Below are 22,901 nucleotides of genomic sequence, written 5' to 3'. Positions count from 1 at the left end.
TGTACTAAGTAAACACTGTAAAGTAAAGTAAAGAAAAAATGGGAAGGAGGATTGCTGCGAGAATTTGACAGCACGTTCACTGAGCTACATAGTTGTGTGACAGTGGAGGTGAAACAACACTGTTCTAAAAAAGATCTACAAAGGATGTATCTTGCTGTCATTATATGAATCCTTTGCTTTATGCATTCAGGGACAACCGCATAAAATTCACTTCTATTACCGGTTACAATATTCAAAACATCTCATACATCACTGTTATTAAAGAGACTCATCAATAATGGATACAATCTGGCTTTCCATAAAATGTTATCAGTAGTTGAAGCCGACTTTGTTGCTGAGCCTGCAGCAGTTTCCCTGAGTGTATCACCTGCAGAATCAAATAGCATCAGGATCCACCGGCTCTGTGCAGAGATGGAATACTGTGTGCATTTACATACCAGGTGTAAAAGCAGACAAACAAATTCATTTGACACTTCTGGTGAATAAACAATCCCTGACATTGAGACGGGATAGGAATCTACAGGCAAATATAATTAATTTGTCTACCTTCAGACAGGTGAGCTGTTACACTTAATAGTGACACTTAATATACTGTAGTCTATTTACTACACATAGGCGGAGTAGAAGTCTGTTCTGTTCACACAAAAACTACTTCTGTGATGACTCAATAACAGGTGGCTGCAAGTTTCTCGTTTAATTTCTCGTTTGTCAATCTTCGGAATGTTTCTGCACACTTGAGGAACAGTGTTATCTTCTTTTCTTTGGTAAAGGATGGCCCAGTGTGTCCTATGCTAATCCAGTGTATCCTTAGTAAATAGAGAATTGGAGTGCTTATCATGGCTGCCAATGAGGCACTTCTGGGTCTATTCACTCAGCAACCATAGAATTTATATTCACGAAGTGTCTGTGACTGAAGAGCCATACACACTTCAAATTTCCTGTGGTTGCATTTCTTGATTTTACAGTGCTTTTTACTCTTTAGATGCCTAAGTGATAGCTCAAAGAAAGGAACACCAGGATAAACAACTTTGAGGTTCTCATCAATACAGAAAGTCATCACACATAGAACGCACTACATTATTTTCCCCATTTTAGCTTGCTGTCCTTCACAACAATCCAACCCAGGTGCATGAATGTGCTCAAGAACCAGTCAGAACACACAGGTCATGCAGAACAGTAGACATAAAGCAAAGGAGGAGAGAAACGGCACAAGCTAAATGTGTGTGAGAACTTACTATGTGCAGCATAAGATAATCTCCCAGACCAGGTGCACTGTCAATTCTGACCAGGATGCCATCTTTCAGAGAGGTGCTGAAGCCAACAGTCAGTCTGTCCGTCCTGGTGCTTGGCCTCTCGTTGGTTGGCCAGTTGAATGTAATGAGCCCTCCTCCTTTGCCAAAGATGTATGTCGTCCCAGCTGAACAGAAAAAAGAAGATTTTAATTAATCTCAAAGAACGTATTTTAATGGAGGGTTGTTTAATGAAGCGGTGAGCTAAATCTTTAGTAGTGGTGTGTGGGAAAAATAATAGGCTCAGCTGTTGCCATTGTTCCAAATATTGTGTGCTTGCACTGTCACCATGTTCATATTTAAGGCATTAATGCACATAAAGCCAACAAGCCTCCAGGAAAACCTAGCAAGACGGCCAACATCACAATACCATCGTATACGTAATGAGAAAATGAGAGCTAGTGAGATATTGATACATATGTTTGTGTGCATAGGGGAAGTGACAGAATGCTGTAAGACTGTATGCTAAAACACACATCGGCTGGCTAGTGCTAATAAGCTGCCCAGGTGGAGTCACAATGGTGCATTGTTGCTAGCACTCAAAAAGTTTCTACCCAAGCTGCTTTATCCTATGCAAAGAACTACTTTTATTGAAACACCATGACCTCTTGTGCCTGCTTAAAAACTGCTCATTCACCTCATCATACAATGCAATAGTGTGTGGGTGTACCAATTGTGGCTTCATGCCCGCAAATCACACTTTCCACTATGACTACCTGCAAAAATGAAGGAAAAATGGAAATCAGCTGATGCCTTTGCCCCTTAAAATGACACAGAGACTGATTGCAAAAGTATTGCAATCAGGATCAACAGAAAGATGACATGGTAGACTGTATAGTGTGATATAAAGAAGCACAAACAATGGTAATTGCAGAGAGCGGTGGAGGAAAGCATTATGAAAAATTATTATATGCTTCATAATAATATATAATTATTATGAAGCATCAGTTTTTTGCAGTGGATTCAGTTTAAAAACTATGCTAGAGATTTGAAGGGCTTTACATATATTAGTCACATAGTCCAATTTTAACTGTTTTGGGATTACTTGAGAACATGGTTCCACTGAAACATAAAACACCAAACTACAACAGGACAGGAAACTCCCTAGCAGTAATTGTTGTTTCCATTTACCTACATAATGTTCTTCAGATGTGGGTGGACTGCAGATAATGCACACAGAAGCATGAGGTTAAAATTTTAAAAAAGGAACAAATATATCTTAACAGAGAAGGTGGCCTTCAGCACAACCAATCACTACAGAACCCTCACTAAGGTGCTAACTACCCTACAGGAGGTTAAATGCCTGGAATTGAACCTGAGGGGTCCTTTCAGATAAGAGTTTGAATGTATTCAAGAAACCAAGAAAACCCTTGCATTTCACACGGTATAATATGACCTAGGTACATTTTTACTTCTGTACGTGAGTATTCTTCCAAAAGCCATACTAGCATGGTGAAAGGCAAGCAGCAACATAAAGGGTTGCTGCTTGTGTTAGACAATTGCAGTTCACACCACAGCCTCTAGGTGCATGGTCACGGGGAGCTGGAGCCCATCCCAGCTATCAATAGGTGAGAGGCTGGGTACACCAGTGGAGAGGTCACCAGTCTATCACAGGGAAACATACACATACAAAAAACCATTCACACTCACACCTACAGGCAATTAAGAGTCCCCAATTGACCTAACAAGCACGTCTTTTAGAATGTGGGAGGAAGCCAGAGTACCCTGAGAAAACCCACGCTGGCACAGGGAGAATGTGCAAACTCACACAGAAAGACCCCAGTCATAAGTGAACGGGAAACCTTCTTCCTGTGAGGCGACTAAGGCTGTCAGGTTTTATTCGATATTCGAACATGAGTTCGAACCAGGGGTGAAAAGTTCGTACTCGAACTGTAATTGCCCCTTTGAATGTATGATATTAGCACGTCAGACCATTTGAAGTAGTGTGCATTGTATTCCGGTAGAAGGCACTACTATCGTATTGACATCTCATAGTGGCCCTCGTTACCTGCAGCCTCTCAGCAGTAAAGATCAGCAACATTAAGCCAACTTTTGCTAAATGGATAATAATGAGGAAAGCCACTCTGGGCGGACAATCACAACGTCGACACATGAAAAGTGTGGAGGTATTTTGGTTTCTACACATTGGACGGTAAAGTCACGTGTTCTCGTCGGCAGGCAATATTGTGAACAAAAAAAGTGATTCGGTTAGTAAAAATAACTCGTTTTAATTATATTAAGACCTAAAGTTACGCATATTTATGGGCGTGATTGCTTTGAGTGAGAGACAGGTGCTGTATCACCGTGCAAGCTTTCTGCATGAGTGACTGGCTGCCTGCTTCAGCTTCACTCTCACTTTACATCTTTGACCATATTTGGAGTTTGGGTGGGCTGTGATTACACAATGTGTAACAAACTGTGCAGACTAAAAAGAAGTCTGCTAAAAGAATAGTAACCCTAACACCAACACTCCATTAAGCAGAAGTTAATGATAGAATGGCCCATCATGGTACATGAATGCCGAGCTGGACTTAAAGGACTGAAAGGCCACTTAATCTGATGCGTCTAATGACGTTTGCGGCATCATGTCAAGGGGTGCTTCTAAGCAGCAGGGCAGGTACAGGGATAGTGGTCACAAGAAGGGGGAACTGACATTGGGACACAGTCGAACTATTAACTTGAAGATCCTCAGAATATTTAAGATGATAATATGTCTTCTGGGCAAGTCTTTGATGATCCTTTAGTGACCCAGCAAAATCATAGAACAAGGGGTTTATATTTTACAATAAACTTTAACAGCAGATAGCCATTTGATTATTATGTTAGAACACGATAGCATTATGTACAAAAATTGATGTGTCACCTGCTTGTACTTTTTTATTTGTTAAATTAAAATGTAATTTAAACAAAATGCACAAAATGACAAGTTTTGTCACTCACCATGACCACCCCTCAGTGATGCTGGAGACCTGTATATGGAGACAAGTGGAGAGGAGCGGTGCCTCATCACATGCAGGTGTTGCAGCTCTGGGTAAGCATAAGCAGCCGTTGCCACCCGAGGTCTGGTGGTGCTCACAGAATTCTCCAACCTCCCCGAAATGGATGAGCTCTGCTTTATGGATGCAGCAATACATCCCAGAACCATCCACCCTATCCAGGCACTCTGATAGAGGACAATCAGTCCAGGTGCTTGGCATGCACCCATTTTTATGACACCCCGTAAAAGTAAAGCACCAATGGGGCGCATGGTAAAACAACCCAACAGATCCAAAGCAAAACAGTTCTAAAGAGGAATAGTCTCAGTAAAGATCAGCAACCTGTCTGTCCTTGATATTCCCAGACGTTTAATGCACATTATTCTCACAGAAACACTTAGCTGACCTCAGTTAACCATGGAAAAAGAGACCATTAGAGAAGGATCCTCACACATGACACACACACGCATGGCCTGTGAGAAGTTGATGGACACCTTTTGCTTCCTTCTCTGTACACATCTTGTGGCTTATCTTTTGCAGCCATCTGCCAGCTCACTCAAGTGAATCTTAAAGCCACAAAGAGAACGACACTGCCTGATCTTGTCAAGAAACAGAGTACTGTACATCCACTGGACCACTTACTGTCCACTTCTGCAAGCTCCTCCTGTTTGTCTTCCAGTTTAATTTCCTTTAAGTATCCATTTAAAAAAATCACAAAATGCCAGCAACAAAATACCCTTTCTTTTGTGCACTGTTGTGCATTTCGGTACCGACTGTCCTTTGATGTATGCTCAGTCTCGGAACGCATGCCTTTCAATGAAGACGGCAGAAATGATCTGGATCCCAGAGCAGCCACAGCATGAGAGAGAGGGAAGATGGGGAGGGGCTGAAGGCAGTTGAAAGGGGTGAGGGTGGAGGCGCTGAGAAAGAAAGGAAAGGTAAAAGAAAGGTGAAAGAGTGGTGGTGCAGATGAGGAAATGGGGAGGCAAATGAAAACAGGAATAGCTGTGCGTAAATATTGACAGAAGCAGCAAAATGGAAACAATAATCAAGAGCTAGGGTAATGAAGTCACAACTGTGAAAGGCAGAGTGTGCTGACTGTGAGAATGCAAATGAACACAGACATGTTGACAGATGATCTTGTGCAGTCAGTGACACAATGCCACCTGCGATGCAAAATATGGAATAACACTACAATACCAAAGAAGACTCTGTAACCAGCTTCACTGTTACCATTAAAGCAAATAAAACCACATAAAGACATCCAGCCACTAAAGAAACCCATTAATATGCACTGTTCTTCAAACACAAATACCAGAAGCTCAACAACACACTCTCACACTAATCAGTCATAGCAGGGTTCTAGCAACTCAGTATACTGTCAATGAGCCATATCACTGACAGATAAATTGAGTAACATTGAGCATCAATTAAACAGCAAGACAAGGATTACATTCTTGAAGACTGGCATCACTACCGTTAGCTTAGCTTAGTTTAGCATAGTCAATGAAGTTCAGTCTATCCAACTAGCATGTCATGAGCAACGGAGAGCAAAACACAACATCAGCTGGTGGGAGTGTGCTCACCTGTGTCTGCACATGTGTGTATGCGCATCGCAAATTGTGACGAATTGTGGAGACAGCAAATAAAATAAACAACATTAGGCTATTTAGGTATTTAATGGAAAAAGGCACATTTGCACAGCCTCTTATAAGCAAGAGGTACCACAGGTAGGTTAGAGCAATTTTGACAAGAGACTAACAAGAAAACGTGCTAAAACATATGCTCCTAGACAAAAAGAGAGCAACAGGAAATATAAAAGAAAGCACACCTTTGAATCTGCCTTTTCCATCTCATTATTAAAGTTACCATTTTCCTTTGGACAACAGCACATCTCAAAGCAACTAAAAATAAGAAATTACCAAATCTAAAAAGCTGAAAAGCTGCTTATAATATTTGTGCTTATAAAAGGGCAAAGGAGAAAATTAAATTAATCATTTTTCCTTTCTCTTTTTTTAGACCTGACCTACCATCAGTGAAACAGCAGGGAGCAGCCTGGCCGGGAAGCTTATTTTAGATGAAAGAATCAAGAACACAAAACAGCTTTGGAGATTTCTGGTATTAATTCTGATACTAACAATAAAATATTCTGTTCCACAATGTGGGTAGATACAAAGCAACGGAAAATAGCACATTTAAAAAGGCTTGAAAGCCTATAACTTAATAGGTTGAGTATCATTAGAACAGCAAAGCAGATGGCGTCAGTCATCAAAATGGTGTTCCATTAAATCCAGAATCAGCGGCTTCACTGCACACATAATATTCAGGTATATAAATTATTGTAGTCTTTACACCTTACAAGTTTGTTTGCTCTGGTTCAAATCACGTGATACAGTACAATATATTTTCACTATAGCTGTTGAGCTGAAAAAGAGATCACAGAAGTGGATTTGTGTAAAGCTGCCCTGAGCTACAAAAGACGTTTTCACATATCAACTCTGAGAGCAGGCACACTGTACATGATTTAAATGCTCTTATGCCCATAGCACCTACTTGACCACAGAGTATCCAGTATCTCTCTTCTTCCACACACAGATGCTGTTTAAACTATTCCAGCAAGTTCTCTGCTACCTTCAAGAGATTTGCTCAAAGCTACTTTGTGTCTCTGAGTCAATAAATTAAAGAAATTAAGAAACCTTTATTAGTCCCACAATGGGGAAATTGCTTAAGGCAGCCAAGCAAAGAGCGCCATACACCAGTGAGTACACTGGAGGCTATGCAGGTAAAGTGTCTTGCATTTCCGGTTATTGGACAATCCTGCTATACCAGTGAGCCACTGCTGTGTACATATTTTCACATATAAACATAGTCAACAACTGTAGCAACAATATAGGTTCAACTCATGAAATCAAGAGGTTGCACAACTGAAATTCTTCTAGTAATATAGTAGGAATACAGCAAGCTTTGATGGTGTGCTACTTCTTAATATATCACCTTCTAGTTGTAAATTATTTAATTTGCAGGCTTGTCAAACATTTTGAAATGACCTTCATCTGGAACATGTGATCTCTTCATCCTCTTTGACGTGGCTGCAAATCTTAATCCATTTTGATTCCTGAGGTGATGGGAAATTTGAAATTCAACTTTGCTGGCTGCAGCTAGACATGCCTTTGACTGTTCTTTAGCCTGAGGGGATAGTAGGGAAGCTGAATATCATATTGGCTACATGAAAGAACTGATCATCCTGCTTTCCATTGTAAAGTGGACTGAAACATGATCTTGAACTGTGTTGGTGTAGCATAACAAATAGGAGTGTTTGTTTGTCAGCACTGAGGTGAATTCAAATGTTTAAGACGCATGTAGAAATTGGCAATGTGAGGATGCATGGAATGTGAAAAAGCAGCAAGTTGTTCAACACCATTGCAAGTTGTTGCATCATTTCATTTTGCCTTGGTCAACAGAGTGGTTGAAGTCATTTCACAAAAGCAAGTTTAACATGGCAATACAACTGAGCATTGCTGTGCATATCAATGTGTTTATACACTGCTGCCCAAGTCAAGCTTGATTACTATGAAATGGCTTTTATTTTGATTACTGTTCCCCACTTGTAACCTAAAATAGTGACAAAACAAACTTGGCATAATCTGGCCATGACACTGACCTACATGTGTATAAAGGCTACCCGAAGTGTACAATTACAGGGGTAGATGTCATGCTGGTTACTGGTCAAAAGACTAAATAAATAGCCCCAAAATTGTGTGTTTGTCTTAGTTCTGTTCTGTTTCACTGTTTCATATTTCATATTTGTGACCCCTGGTATTGGCTGTGCTCATTAGCACAGCAGCAGCTCATCTTAAATTAAAACTGCTCTCACTTATCCAGTACTAGAGTCCGAGGAAACCCATTAAAAGAGATTACAGACACTCTAAGCAATTTCCCCCTGGGATTAATAAAGTACTTTGGATTCCGATTCTGAACTGAAACTTAATTGTTTGCCACATAAAAAAATAATTTTTGATTTAAATCATAGCTCTCAAAGTTGGAGGTTTTGTCCTGATCTGCTTGTGATTTTTACCTGTTTATTTAGTTTTATGTTTCACTTCTCCGTCTGTTTGTTAATGCAAAGGGATTTCTTATTATAACATGACTTGTGAAATTAAAACAAATACATCTGTTTTTAAATGACACCATGACACCCACATTTTTGGTGAAGTATGTGTGTCCTTGGTTTGTGAGAAATAATCATCAGAGGACATCCAAGTGAATTCAGGGTGGTTTAAAATCTCTGAGGTGGTTGTTGATACAAACACAACAAGTTCCATTAAAGAAAAATTAAGAGGCACAAAGACAGTGCCTCAGCAGAAATATACAGCACAGCCTGTCACATTAACATAAAGCATGGCCCTCAGAAATTATTAGCCTCCCTAATCTCAGGAACACTAAGACGCAGCATTGCACTGTTCAAATGACCTGTCCAGTGTGATGCATGGCTGTTTTTTCCACCTACTGAAGAACGCCAGCTGCACCTCCCCCTCAACATTTATTTCTTGTTCTCTTTCTTTTTTTCCTCACCTCTTGCACTAGATTTATGCAAGGTGGAACAGTGAGGGGCAAAGATTACACAAACAGCCGAAGCACACCAGCAAGGTGAAGGTCAACAAACACATTATCCTCCACTTATCAACAGTGTATTAACACAGCTCATTCCCTTCGTGCATTACACAGAGACGTACAGGGTCGCATCAGACTCTCCTTCTCCAACCTCACCTATCTGTACCAACCAGGGAGGGAGTAAAAACCTGAGGACAATAAAGTGACATTAAGCTTTTATCTTCTGCTCCTTCTCAAACTACTGCCATTCTGACAACCGAGACCCATCACAAACAGCAGGAGAGCTAGTCCAGGATTAAAGCTTGGTCCACTGTGCAGTTTTATGGCATGTGTTTCGTGCTGATGGTTTGGGTAGGGGTGTTGATGTTGGGGGAGGATCAATGGGAATGATCTAGCACACAGCAGGACAGATATAAAGAGCAGTGAAGGGGAAAATAGACTCTGTCACCCCGCTGAAGGCTCTGATTGCTTGCCATTCTGCTCACTTGTGACCAGCTGGCCCACCCCATCAATGCGCAGCAAATACCTGTAAGACCCCCCTTCTGTCCCACCTGTACAGATATCCCGAGTGGACTTTGACCAGTTATTTCTCTAGTTATAACAAACTTTTGGGCCTATGAGCAGCTGCTTATAAATATTAATTCACTTGATGATAGGAAAATTTAAGGCATTCTACTGTTGTCTGGTTTGTGGGCTAAGCCTTGTCTGTATTCAGCTCCAGATCAGAGGGAAGAACCTCTTTCTTTGAACCTCACTGCCTTTAATCCAACTCTGGCTTGCAGATCAATCATTTCCTTCTGTAGAGATCCAGTGTGAAACTGTCACATTTCTTACATGCATGGATTCAGGAGGTGGAGGTGCTCTCCCACGCTGAAGCCAACATTAATGTCTTTATAGACACATGAAAACAAATTGTTCTCCTTCCCTGAATGTGTTCTTTCAGACACTTGGTGTGTGTAGTATGCTTAGGGGTCATTTATGAACGTGTCTAGTGTTCTCACATTAAATCAAACACTGAAACGTTCTTTGCAGCTTCAAATTAAACTCACCAATATAACACTGTGCATTTTAGAACTGTGATTTTTGGTAGTTCCCTTAACTGTCTTACGTTGCCATGCAATCGGTCATTAGTATTTAGATCAACTTACTTAGATCAGCTCCTCCTCAACTCCTGATCCTTATTTCATCGACATTGCAATAAGAATACCCCAAAGCAGACAGAAGAGACCAACAAACAACAATAAACAGTAACCCCTCTGTCATCTTGTTATACTACCATCAAACATGGTAAATTATCATTTGCTATCTAATGAAGATTGCCTATCCACACCCAACAAGCAAGTTCTACATTTCCATGGTTCCTCTGAACTAGTGCTGAGCGGTATATACCGGTTTGTACCGAAATCTGATATCTGTTATGATATGAATTTTTCATATAGCCTACCACCAACACCGGTTTCACAGGGGACATTTTTCATTGCTGCACCGCTGCACACGCATGGAACAGAGCACAGGTATTAGTGGGGTTGTTGGTAAAAAAAGGACAGGGCAAGTTCTGAACCAGAAATTTGTGTCAAATACTGAAAACCGTTATAATAATATATAAAAATACTGTGATATAGAATTTTGGTCATACTGCTCAGCACTACTCTGAACAAAAACCATGGACAAGAATATTTTGGCTAAAGGCTGTTCCATACTCCACGAGAACAGAGAACAGAGAACTCGCTCCATGGGTGGTAAGAGTAAAAAAAAAAGTTTGTTTCAGCATGGAGGTATCATACTCCGTGAGACGTGTGTGCATACGGCCCTCCTACGCAGCACACGTCACACACAAAAGGTTGACCATGCAGTTGTATGGCAAATTGTGAGCACAGTCGTGGTTACCTGGCCTAACGAGCTGATAATGCTCAGGGAAGAGGGCGTACAGCATGAAAATAGATAGAAGATCAGTGTAGCTGACTGTAGCAGACCTCTGGTCTGTGTGAGTTTAACTCTGTGAACGTGTGGATGACTGTCTGCAATAATACATCCCGTCTCCTGGTGTTTAATGTGCGCGAGCCACTGTAACACCGTGATCAATACTGGGATTAGTTTTTATCGCCACCTTTTGGACAGAGAAAAATGACGTCATTTTGTGGGCGTAACGTCGGCAGGGGGGAGGGAATTCACTGTTCTAGTGGAGTATGGATCCAGCTTAACAGTCTGACAACAACAACAGTAGAGTTGTGAAGAAATAATTGCAATCCAAAAACTACAGGATCAGAGCTCCACAGTGGAATGAGAGAGGACAATCCGTTTGATCAACAGAAGAGTAAAAAAAAGCAAACAATGAAAGAATTTCACTATATTGCCAGGTATGTGTTTGATGCACATCAACACATGGCCCACAGGGATAAAGGTTTATCAAATGACTGTGGCTACAAATACCAAGAATCAAAGCAGAAAGGCTTATGAAAACAGTGTGGGGGATTTATAGTGTGTGAGCAATCAGCCTTCACTTTGAATCAACAGCAAAGGTGTTCGCTAGTCAGCACTGACAATCAACAGAACTAAGCCGAGGTATTACACTGATCTGCAGGGCTAAAATTTATCAAGTTTATTTTTATTTATCATTTTTTGCACATAACTAACTCTCTATCATGGTCCTGAACTGTCGTAGTTCATTGCAATGAGTATATGCGCTGTTTTGATTGGGCTCTGCAGACACACCTCCCTCTCTCTCTCTCTCTCTCTCTCTCTCTCGCTCTGCAGGCAATTGAAGACAGGACCACACAAGCAGGGTAGATTAATACCCCATTCACATGGGGGTAATCAATCCGGATAGAGTGGGATTCGGGCCGTATCTGGATATATCCTAAATGGTTTTTTTTTAAAGTGTGAACACCGCGAATCCAGCTATATCCAGCTTGATTTCAATGTGGCTCAGGTCTGAACACAAATGCAGCTAGCGAATCCGGCTAGCGATGTGATACTTCCGGTTAGCGACGTGATACTTCCGGTTCACAGGGACAGTGTTTGGGTCGTGTACAAAAGCAGTATGTAAACAACCATTGAACTATGATAGCTTTGCTCCGAGTTTGTTTTCCACAGGGCTACAAAGGAATAAACTGCTTTTTAAACCGAAACAAAAACAAAGGAATGAGCGACACGGGACAAAAAACATGCACAGCGCATGCGCACACGCAGCCTGAACGCACTCTGTATATTACGAGGCGCCACCTAGCGGTTTGGAGGGCCGCAAACAAGCCGGATTAGATTGTCCGGCTAGATTGAGTAATCTAGACAGAAATGTAGTCACATATACCAACAACATGGCGTTCAGTTCTCGTCAAACAGCCCAGATTTGAGGCATGAATAATCGAGTTTAGAGATTCAAACTCATGAAACCCATACGCTGAATCCTACCAAATAGATTTTCAGAGCCATATAAACTTAAGTAGGTAATCCCTCTTTTACCCTCTGCATATGCATGATGGATTCCCAACTTTCTTTCAGCTCAGAAAGCCCAACATAAATAATTCCTGTCCCGTGCCACATCATCATATTTCCTGTCATCTATTCATATCCATTTTTCAGCAAACGCAGGTCAATCATAGGATGCTTTTTATTGTCTTAATGTACCACTTCATCTTTTGTCAGTCTCCTCATCATAAGCCCTGCGACAGACTCATGATGAATATGGGCTCCAACCCCAAGAGATATACAGTTCTAATACCCAGCAGTGCACAGCATCAATGCCGTGGATGACAAAGCTTTAAGGTGGGTAAAGACAATTAGTCTGTATTACCATCACAGTCACTCTTTCTGCCAGTTATCGGCTGCAAGCCAAGTTGTGGTGAGTGTGGGTCAGTCTTTGGCATAGTGTTGCCTACTGGCTACATAAAATGTTTTGTTATTATAGGTTTTTCTATTTGCGCCTCTGTCCAGTTTTGTGTAGCATTATGAACATTTTTATTTTTTTTCAGTACCACCCACACATTACATCCAATGTGGACAAAATCTTACAGTACTACTGTGCATCTGAGTCTGAATAGATTCATATGCTAATACAATGATACAGTCGTAACGCTACCTATTGGCAGCAGGAAATGTCTCTTGTATATGAGTTTTTTGCTGTACGTCTCTGGGAGGTGAGCAAAGGAGAGGAGACTGAGGTGGCCCCCGCAGACCACAAGTTGTGTGATGGCCCTGTAACGCTTTAATTGCATCTTCTTCTACTTTCGGCTGTTCTCATCAAAGGTTGCCAAAGCAAATCAATGCAGCTGAGGGCTGCAACCATAGACCACAAGATGTCAACGGGCGCAAGCACAAACTCATACACCACACAAGTGTGCTTACTGTTTGAGTTTGAGTGCTGTGTGCACCATCCCTTCTCTCTATATGCAAATACACAGACACCATGTGGGATGCATACAAACACCCTACTCCACTTAACTAAAATATCTGTGGAATGAACACCTCAACATGGCAGAAGGATATTCTAACTTTACAGCAGCCAAACATTTACTGACAGTAAAATAAATATACTATCGGGCATGAGTTTGGATATTATACTGCATTTGTACTGCTGCATAACATATGATTTAGCTGCTGTCTGTGATTTTCTTATTAACCTAATGATATAATTACTTTAAAAAACACACTTTATGTCCAACAATCATGTCTCCTGCCAGCCTTCTCCTTCACACCAGAGACTCAGCTGCTCCCCCTGTGAATAGGGCATTAGATGGGATATTCAGCTAAATCGGGAATATTGAACAGCCAGCCTTGGAGCCCCTTCAGGCCCCCAAAATGTTTTGAGCCAGTCTGAAAACAATAGTTTTGTTTATTTCTGCTGTAAAGTTGGGCATGTTAACATGGTAGTCTATAAAAATGTACCCACTTTTGGAGCCAGCCTCTAGAGGCTGTGTGGTGAACTGCAGTTGTTAACACTTCTGCATGGACTTCAGGTTTCAGCCCTGGAGGTTGCTGCTTGGTATAATTTTTTATGTTTATGTAAATATATAAAAGCTTTTTTAACACATATCATCTCTGGTAGTTCTATGAATGAATTGCCCCCATGTAGAGAACCATCATACGTTAGATAAATATTGTTTGAAGGTAAGAGAACTTAGAATGCTACATGTTTTGTAAAACTACCACATATGGTACCATTTCTTATTTTGCCAAGTGGCGAGCAGGCGGCTGCCTTCTCCCCAGCCTGTCTACAAATGCTGCATTCATTTGATGTGAGATCATTGGCCAGGCAATGGGCCTGCTAATGAGATATTTATTGGGGTAGTTAATCAAACAACGCTAGATAAACATGTCCATTTACTGCACAGTTAAGGCACATTTCCAGGTGTAACTAAGTTGGTAGAACAGTGACAGAGCATTGCCATGTCTGTAAGGACTGTCACTTTTTTCACAAAGAAAGTATGTATGCAAACCTGAAGCACATTAAAACATAATTTTAAGCCTGTAGTCCTAGACAGAGGACTGCAATGATGCAACACCATGTCAGCAGCGAGACAGCTGCCTATTTCAAAGGAACATCTCAGAGGTCCTGTCTGCATTTATGTTCCAGTGTATGGGCATACAGGACCCCCGACAGGAACAGCGTTTGTGTGTGTCTGTGTCTGTGCTTACAGACCCTTTGAACTCAAGAATGTTTCAGCTTTGCATATGTTTGAGCTGTGAATACTGAAATGTACATTCAAACATTCATTTATTCAAATTATAAAGAAAAAAACAGGTATAAATAGACACTAAAAACAAAAAGCAGAATTGAAACTAAAAGTTTTTGTAGAATTTCACACCATCTACCTTCTGCTCTATGTTTAGGAGATAGAATGATGAAGTTGTGTACAGCCAGAAAAACAGAAGACAACAAAAAAGCAAGGACCTATCCTAAACACATCACAACAACCAAACAGTTCTTTCTATAATGATGTTCATTCTCAAATTCAACCCAAGTATATATAGTGTCCCCTCTCTGAGCATGTTGATAACTGAGAAAATATTATGTTTTCTAAAATACTGTATGTAACATAATTGAACAATCTGGCTATTATCATGTGCAAAGCCAAAGCAACACAACATTAGAGCAGTAACTCATTATCTTCTCCATTGACATGTGCATCTCAAAAGAATAGAATGAAAAAGCAAACATGTTCAATATTTTCTGTCAGTCCTATAAATAAAGGTCTAATTTTGTAGATTATTTATTTAAAAATATTTCAAGGAATCTTCTATGTTCACGGGTGAAAGGCAGGGTACACCACTGAACAAGTCAAAGGGCTGGCCGAGAGCTTAAAACCAGCTTTTTTAGCCTATTATAATATTTCATTTAAATTAAGGTTCAAACTATATAAATTCCATGTACAATTCAGTTAACTAAAATGCATAAAAGCTACGCCACAGAAGGTCACTGCTGAAAAGACTGGCTAATAACAGGGAACTATATCTGAGTGGATTGGTAGAGCCTCGCAAGAAGCAGACTAAGGCTGGTGTCAGCACATCAAGAGCCTGGTGCACAGACGTCTTCAGGAAAGAAGCTACCACGTCACATTCCTTTCAGGAATGTCTAAAGAAGAAAAACCTGGACCTCCTCAGTGACCCAACATCCTTTTACAGATGAAAGTATTTTGCATTTCACTTAAAAATCAAGCTCCAAGAGTCTGGAGGAAAAGTGGAGAGGCACAGAATTCATGTTGTTTGAAGTCCACTGTTAAGTTTCTAAGGTCTATCATGATCTGGACGATCTGTTCCCGTCTTTCGTTCATTTTAAACTTAGCTCAGTGTCTACCAGGAGATTTTAGGACACTTCATGCTACTGACAAGCTGCATGTTGATGCTGGTTTCATTTCTAGCAGGATCTGTCCACAGTGTCAAAATTACTATTATCTACTAAACTATCAAATGCTTTGCTGACATGATATTTATGTGTCTGAATAGCACTGAACAGAACACCACATAGAATTTCTATAGTATTGTAAAGAGAAAAATGAAAAATAGCTAGGAAAAAAAAAAAACACAGACGAGCTAAAAGCTAAAAGATGCTATCAAAGCAACATGGGTTTCACTGACAGCCAAGCATTCATTCCTGGAACCCAAGGAACCCCAACCACGTTTTCATAAACTATGAAGATTTATTCTTCAAATTTTAATCAATTGCAGGATTAACATCACTTTATATCTAATAGATATAGCATGTTAAAGGTGTAATTTCTTAAATAAATGATTAAAATTGTATTTACTTTTCTATTATGTAAATAAAACATATTCTAAGTGTATAACTAACGGTTGTAGTAATAACCACACACATTAAAACATAAATAAATAAAAAATAAAACACACCACACTACCGCTGATAATTAAATATGGCAGTTGTGATTGATGGCAAAGTCTCTCAGTTCAAAGTAGCTAACTAGCCTTTTCGCATCCACTTGGTCGACTTTAACCCGTTTAACATAGTTTAAAGCAACTTTGAGCAATATAAGTAAAAATGAACATGTTCAAACTTCTGCCTAAATATGCAATGCTCACCAAAGGATAATAAATTCACATTTAGCAGGCTAAAAAACAAGAGAGCGGAATTGAGACTCCCTACCTTTACAGTGGTCTTAAAGTCGCATTAATGTCCAGTTATTTATATTCTTTTAGTCCATAAGGGTCCACCGACCAAAAAAAAAAAAATAAAACTTGCAGGTAGGGTGTTCGAAGTTTGTAAAAGTTGTCAGGTGAAGTCCTTCTCGTTTTCTGAACATGCAGCCAGCGTAAAGGTGGTGTCCCCCACCGTTGTAAGAGGCCTGTATTACTGCACACCCGGGCAGCCCTTGTGTTTGAAATTGAAACAAGCACGTGTGTGTGTGCGTGTGTAGGGAATGTATGTAATTTTGCATATTGCATGGATTATTGTTTTTATTCAAATACGACATATTCATATGTACTCACGGTCATTGCACTGTGTGCCGGTGTAGGAGGTCATGGAGCAGTCACAGGTGTAGTTCTCCCACTGCTGGATGCAGATTCCCATGTTGGCACAGGAGTCTTCCTGACATGTGGTGCTGGGACCTGAGGATGTTCAACAAACCCCACAGCCATAACCACACACACACAAATACACACACACACACACATAGACAGACACAAAATTGGGCTTAAAGGGAGACTGCTTCACCTCTTCACTCCTATGAGCTGAAGGCTGTGGGATTAGCAGTGGCTTGCTAAAATATGCTTTTCATCTGCATAGATGAATGAAAAGCTGCAGCTTGTTTGTTCCATCCTCCTTTTTATTGCTGACTGTAATTGTGAACAAATGTATCTTGTACTTTTAGTTTGAAATCCATAGATGACCCTAATGTCTCAATATCATCTATAAGGTTAGTGATGGTAAAATCATAATGTAATCAAATATTTAAAAATATTTCAAGGAATCTTCTATGTTCATAGATGAAAGGCAGGCTACACCATTGAACAAGTCAAAGGGCTGGCCGAGAGCTTAAAACCAGCTTTTTTTACTCTACAATTTCAAAATGCAGATTTTATTATATTATAATATTTCATTTAAATTAAGGTTCAAACTATATAAATTCCATGTACAATTCAGTTAACTAAAATGCATAAAAGCTACACCACAGAAGGTCACTGCTGAAAAGACTGGCTAATAACAGGGAACTATATCTGAGTGGATTGGTAGAGCCTCACAGCAGACTAAGGCTGGTGTCAGCACATCAAGAGCCTGGTGCACAGACGTCTTCAGGAAAGGAGCTACAACGTCATATCATAATGTACATTATTATATATTCAATAACTATTCCAACAGAAAAGTAATACACATTGGACTTACTAATAAAAAATAATATAGGGGCATTTTAAGTTGTTAAACGACAATAAATGCTTAGTCCAGTCCACCATGTTGGCTGGTTATTGTGTTGATCTTTTGGTATATCACAGACTCATTTTCTAGTTTAGCTGTTGGTTTACAGGAAATTAGGTTTTCTTTTAGTCATTTTAAGTAAACATATTGAGACTTACCTGTTGAATCAAGAGTAACAGGAGCTGTTCAGGATGGAGACAGGAGTTGAAAGAGGGGATAAGTTACAAGGACATCCTGCCGCTTCACCTCCATCTATTTCTGCCAATTCATGTTGTCAGCTTGTGTTTGCGGTGCAGTAGCACCACCTAGTGAACCGTAACCTGAACTGCCAGCTTACCAATCATAAATGGGCTTTGAATAAAGGCTGGCTGGCTGGAGAAACACAAATCTGTTTCATGTGATGGAAGCTGGTAATGAAGTACATGGATAAAACAGTTCACGTGACTCATCAGCTGACCATGATGCATTGCAAAAAGAAGGAAAGAAAAAAATCATACAAGCACATATAAAAATGAGACATCATAATGCCATGGACAAGACCAACAAACTGTGATTGATGAGATTTTATTTGGAAAAAAAAATAAATTAATCCACCATTACTTCCCTGTGGTGCATACAGTACAATGAACAGCATCATTATAAAGCCCATTCAAATCATCACAGCAAGGAGCACAGTACAGTACACATTCGGTTTGCAGAAGAATGAAATCGTCGGTCTAACATGGGGCTCTAGAAGTTAAAAAAAAACACACACAGTACACTCAATGTCCAACTGAATGATATGGCAGGCAGAAGAAAAAAAAAACTGCTGTACAGAAAATGGTTTCCATGCAAACAACAACAGGTTGTGGAAGATGGCCCAGAACCTCGAGAGGATGACACAAAAACAAAAAAAAAATACACAACTTGCACAGAGAAGATGAAAACATTTTGTCCACAGTCACATCTGCTTGCTTGTGCAAAATGTTTCAACAGCCCATTTTGATGTAGCTACATAGGGAAATAGGCATGGACACAAACATATTAAAACCTTTGGCAAGTTTGTCTTTGTTAAAACAGACGGATCGGACAGTAGTCCAGATATGGCCTGGTGGAAAACTGCACATATAAATTCAGAGACTCCTGATTGGCCGTTTGCTAAACCCCTGCCCCAAGATTCAGATTGTCTCAAATGCATATTTTACATATTACAGGCGTATGGAATGTGTTTCCATACTTTAACCCTTTATTAAAAGATACAATTTACACCGTTCATCATAGAGAAATTGTTAAAATTGGCAGAATCTTTCGACTTTGAAAGTGAATGTTCAAACCAAATTTTAGCTTAAAGTAATGTTTCATTTCAACTATGTCTTATTGTCATTTTGAAAGGAAACATAAAAAATAAATAAATTCTGCACAACTAAAGCTGGCTCATATATTTATCTGAGGTTTCTAAGTCAAGGGGGGATCTTTCTAGACTGTATTATTATTATTATTAATATTATTATTATTATACTGAGGACCCTTTACTCAGTCAGTAACATTCCCCAAAATCTCCTTGCAAATGGGCAAAGGTGGGTAAATCAACAAAGGAACCAGCTCCTACACACGTAATCAGATCTTACTGATCCTACTGCCACATTATGCCCTCACCTGGAGGAAAGCACTTCTGAGAAACTTGAATTGCTGCTGGAACAAATTAGGATTAGCCAGTTAGCATTATTTCTGAAAATGAGATTTACTCAGCTCAAAGTTAATAGTTAGCTAGTGGAAACTTGTCAAGAATCTATTTGGCCTGTAGTACCTAAGGGGCGGGACTTAGTAAAGGGTCAAATGTGCGTATGAGAAATTTGAATTTCACCTGAACCAGGCTCCCATTGTATCTCTGAAGTATCTGATTACGTTTCAATTGTATTGTTAGAAACATTCACTCTTTTACAAAAGCATAAGAGATAAAAAATGTTGCTGCACTGGCAAAACCTGCTCTGATATAGCTGTGGTGACAGCAGAGTCAGTGGACGACCAATGTGGCCGATAACATGTGGTTGTGTGGCGAAGGAAGTGTTTGTTCTAACAGTGGGTGAGTGAGGCAACGAGTACAGTTAAAAGGATGGAGCGACTTCCGTAGGGGTGCAGGGCTGCTGAGCTACTGTTTGCATTGAGCAGGAAGAAAGGGCTGCTGGAGTTGGAGTTGAAGTTTGTATTGTAGAGGTCTAAATTAGGCTGAGATCTGAGGGACGGTGTACCTTCACATCCACGCTCGATCTGCCCGCTGCGAAACAGGGCGTCGCTCAGGAGGTCCGGCAGCCGACCATTGAGGTCCACTGATGCCAAACAGCCCTGGAAGCCTTCTCTGGAAGCCACTAGTTTGGGCAGGTTGCCAAACATGCCTGGACCCAGGCCTGCAATGAACAGATCGCCTGGAGCACAGAGGAAACAGAGGTAGGCTTATGTTTGTGTACAGGAGATGCTTTGTCGGCTCTCAGCCATGAGTTACCTTGTACATATGACATCACAGAGCTGAGATCATTGATGTTCATGCTTGTTTGCATACATTAAAAAGGTTTGTCCAAGGGAACATTCCCAAATATGGTAGAAGTTATGAGCAAATTAATGCACTATTAGCGTACCTTTCAGGTCCAGGTTCTTGGCCCCATTGATACTCTGACTAGTGGCTGTAGCATCCACTTTCAGTGTGTGGGTGTTGCTGTTGTCTCTGGTGATGGCCACGTTGTGCCACTGGTTATCACTGAGCGCCCTTTCACTTTTCCCCTTGATGAGGTTGGGTCCATTTCCAAGGTCAAAAACATAGTGGATGTACCTGTAAGAGAGACATTGGTGAGACATGTTCATCTCTTATTTATCTTATACAGTAGACAGTATAGAGCGGACTGTTTTAGCTTTGGCTCTCCAAGGATCCTTTTTTTAATTATCTCACTATGATCAATAGACAGCGTAGCCATGGAAACCACCAATAACAATATGTTTGTTCGTTTAAAATGTCAACTTCTCATAAACATGCACATATGTCAGACTGAATCCAACCAAAAGTACACAGAGGACAATGCTGATGAACAACTGAGCTGTTGTTATTATAGGCCATTTTCATTCACGTAACCCCGGTGTTAACTAAAAATAGTGCACAGACAACTTGATGTTACAGGCATACCGGACTTGATGTTTGAACATCCAGTTGCCCCTTGGTCACTGAATGTAACATAACTTACATGACTGTGATTGTTTCTAGACATACTGCAGATGTTAAAATACAAAAAAATGCCTTTTCTTTTTTTAATGTGCTGATTTTTGCATGTGATGCTTGATGCAATTCATAGATGTGTATGTTACCCAAGCCATGCGCACAAATTCTCAGCCTTCATGATTTTTGAGCTATTTGCTGATAAGAAGCTGAATCATCCTTCTCCTCCATGATTTTCATAAAGAATCTCAAAATTGAATTGGTCAGACCACAAGACCATCTACCATTTTCCATCTAATCTCAGTCCATTTTAAGTTAGTGCACTCAGGTCCAGAGCAAAGCACAGTAGAGCACAGAAAATATTTACCATTCTACTGGGCATGGATGAATGTATACTAAAGGTAGAACTACCTTTCAAAATAAAACATACCCTTTGACCAGTTCCACTGCGATAAAATCGTTGCCATCTCCCGAATTGAAGAGAATGAGGCCATCTGGGGAGGTGGTTTTGAACTGAATGAAAAGGTGCATGGATGTGTAGGCCTGCAGGGTGGCCAGGCTCAGATAGCTGCTCTTTGATTTGAAGGTGACGGGGTCAGCGATAATGGAGCGGATCCCAAAGCGGGCGTTAAGCTCACAGAAATCGATGTCTCCATTCTTGCACAGGTCGATGTAGAGCATGCCATTAAATCTGAGGGATGGAGAAGAGAGGGCCGTGAAAAATAAGATCACTCAAAATCACATGTTGGGCAGAGATCAGGTAAATTCAAAATTTCTGTAAAGTTACAGAATTCCAGTGATAATTCAAGGTTAGACCATTTCACATACACATCATGGCCGAGGTCACATATATATGACGCTGATAGGAGAACTTGATCACTGATATTTAATGTAGTCCATTTTTGGTTTAGTCTAATAGACTTCAATAGAAGCCATTAGACCATGACAGCTGTTCCTTTATAAGCAGCGGACCATGTTGTAGATGGGACAGGAACTGTTACAGTGGTAACTAAGACCCAACCATGAGCTTTTTCCAAAACTTAACCAAAGCAGAGAAAAAAACTAAAAATCCTCTGTAGAGTTGGACCACAATAAACAAAGAGAAGAATGTCTGTGATAACCTTAGTATAAAAGGTGTTTTCACAGTCAAACATCATCATTTTTACAGTAAAACATCAATGCCCTAAATGTGCCATCTAAGATAAAAAGGCATTGAGAGGTTTGTTGCCAATAACTGCTGATAAACTGTCAGTATTGCTTTGTCACCTGACGGAAACTGTCTGCTGCAAACAATGATATTACCAGCTGTCCCCACCTGGTACCAGGCAGCTCTGCACTGTTCTCCTTGCCATTAGTTTTGCGATTGTCTGTGCATTAGTGCATGTATCTTGGGTGTAACAGCATCTTACTCTTCTGTGCTGTTGTCTGCTTGTATAAGTAGCCCTGGATATCTGGCACTAAGATTTGTAAGAACTGGAACAGGGTGGATAAAAGTCACTGACAACCAATGCCATCTGATCATGGACTAAAACATTTGAGTTCTAAGTACGGACTGGTGACCTGTCCAGAGTGTACCCCGCCTCTCACCCATAGTTAGCTGGGATAGGCTCCAGCCCCCCATGACCCTGCACTGCAGGACAAAGCGGGTTAATAGATAATGGATGGATGGATGGAGTTCTAAGTACCTCAGGCTCTGCAGATGACCTATGAAGCTGGACGGGATGCTGGATACAAAGCGGCGCTCTGTCATCATGCCCGTTTCGATGTTGTGGAACTCCAGCCGGGTGTGGTCGCCCACCATTTGTCCTGGAGACGGGGAGGGTGGAGGGGATGGGTTGAAAAGAAAGACAAAAAAACCAAAAGAAAAGAGAACACTGTCTGACACTAACACAAAAGGGCTGATTTAAGGAGAAGATTACATTAACAGTATTAGATGAATGCAAATTCTCACTAACACTCACTATGCTTTCTTTTGTAGTACA

The 22,901-nt window shown here is 40.5% G+C and overlaps 1 protein-coding gene across 7 annotated transcripts in view; it reads right to left on the bottom strand.

Annotated features, from left to right (window-relative positions):
* The window catches only part of nrxn3a (neurexin 3a), a 116,368-nt gene that overhangs the window by 14,539 nt on the left and 78,928 nt on the right, over positions 1-22,901 (bottom strand). For all 7 annotated transcript variants that reach the window (XM_028394860.1, XM_028394861.1, XM_028394865.1 and 4 more), the window contains 6 exons: positions 22,605-22,725; positions 21,350-21,610; positions 20,351-20,541; positions 19,967-20,140; positions 16,814-16,933; positions 1,236-1,417 (listed from right to left, as the gene is read on the bottom strand). In XM_028394860.1, coding sequence (XP_028250661.1) covers positions 1,236-1,417; positions 16,814-16,933; positions 19,967-20,140; positions 20,351-20,541; positions 21,350-21,610; positions 22,605-22,725 — 1,049 coding nt within the window. The remainder of the gene's footprint in view (positions 1-1,235; positions 1,418-16,813; positions 16,934-19,966; positions 20,141-20,350; positions 20,542-21,349; positions 21,611-22,604; positions 22,726-22,901) is intronic.

This window comes from Parambassis ranga, chromosome 22 (genome assembly GCF_900634625.1).
Source record: "Parambassis ranga chromosome 22, fParRan2.1, whole genome shotgun sequence".
NCBI classification, from domain to species: domain Eukaryota; kingdom Metazoa; phylum Chordata; class Actinopteri; family Ambassidae; genus Parambassis; species Parambassis ranga.
This window is presented reverse-complemented; position numbering and strand designations above follow the sequence as displayed.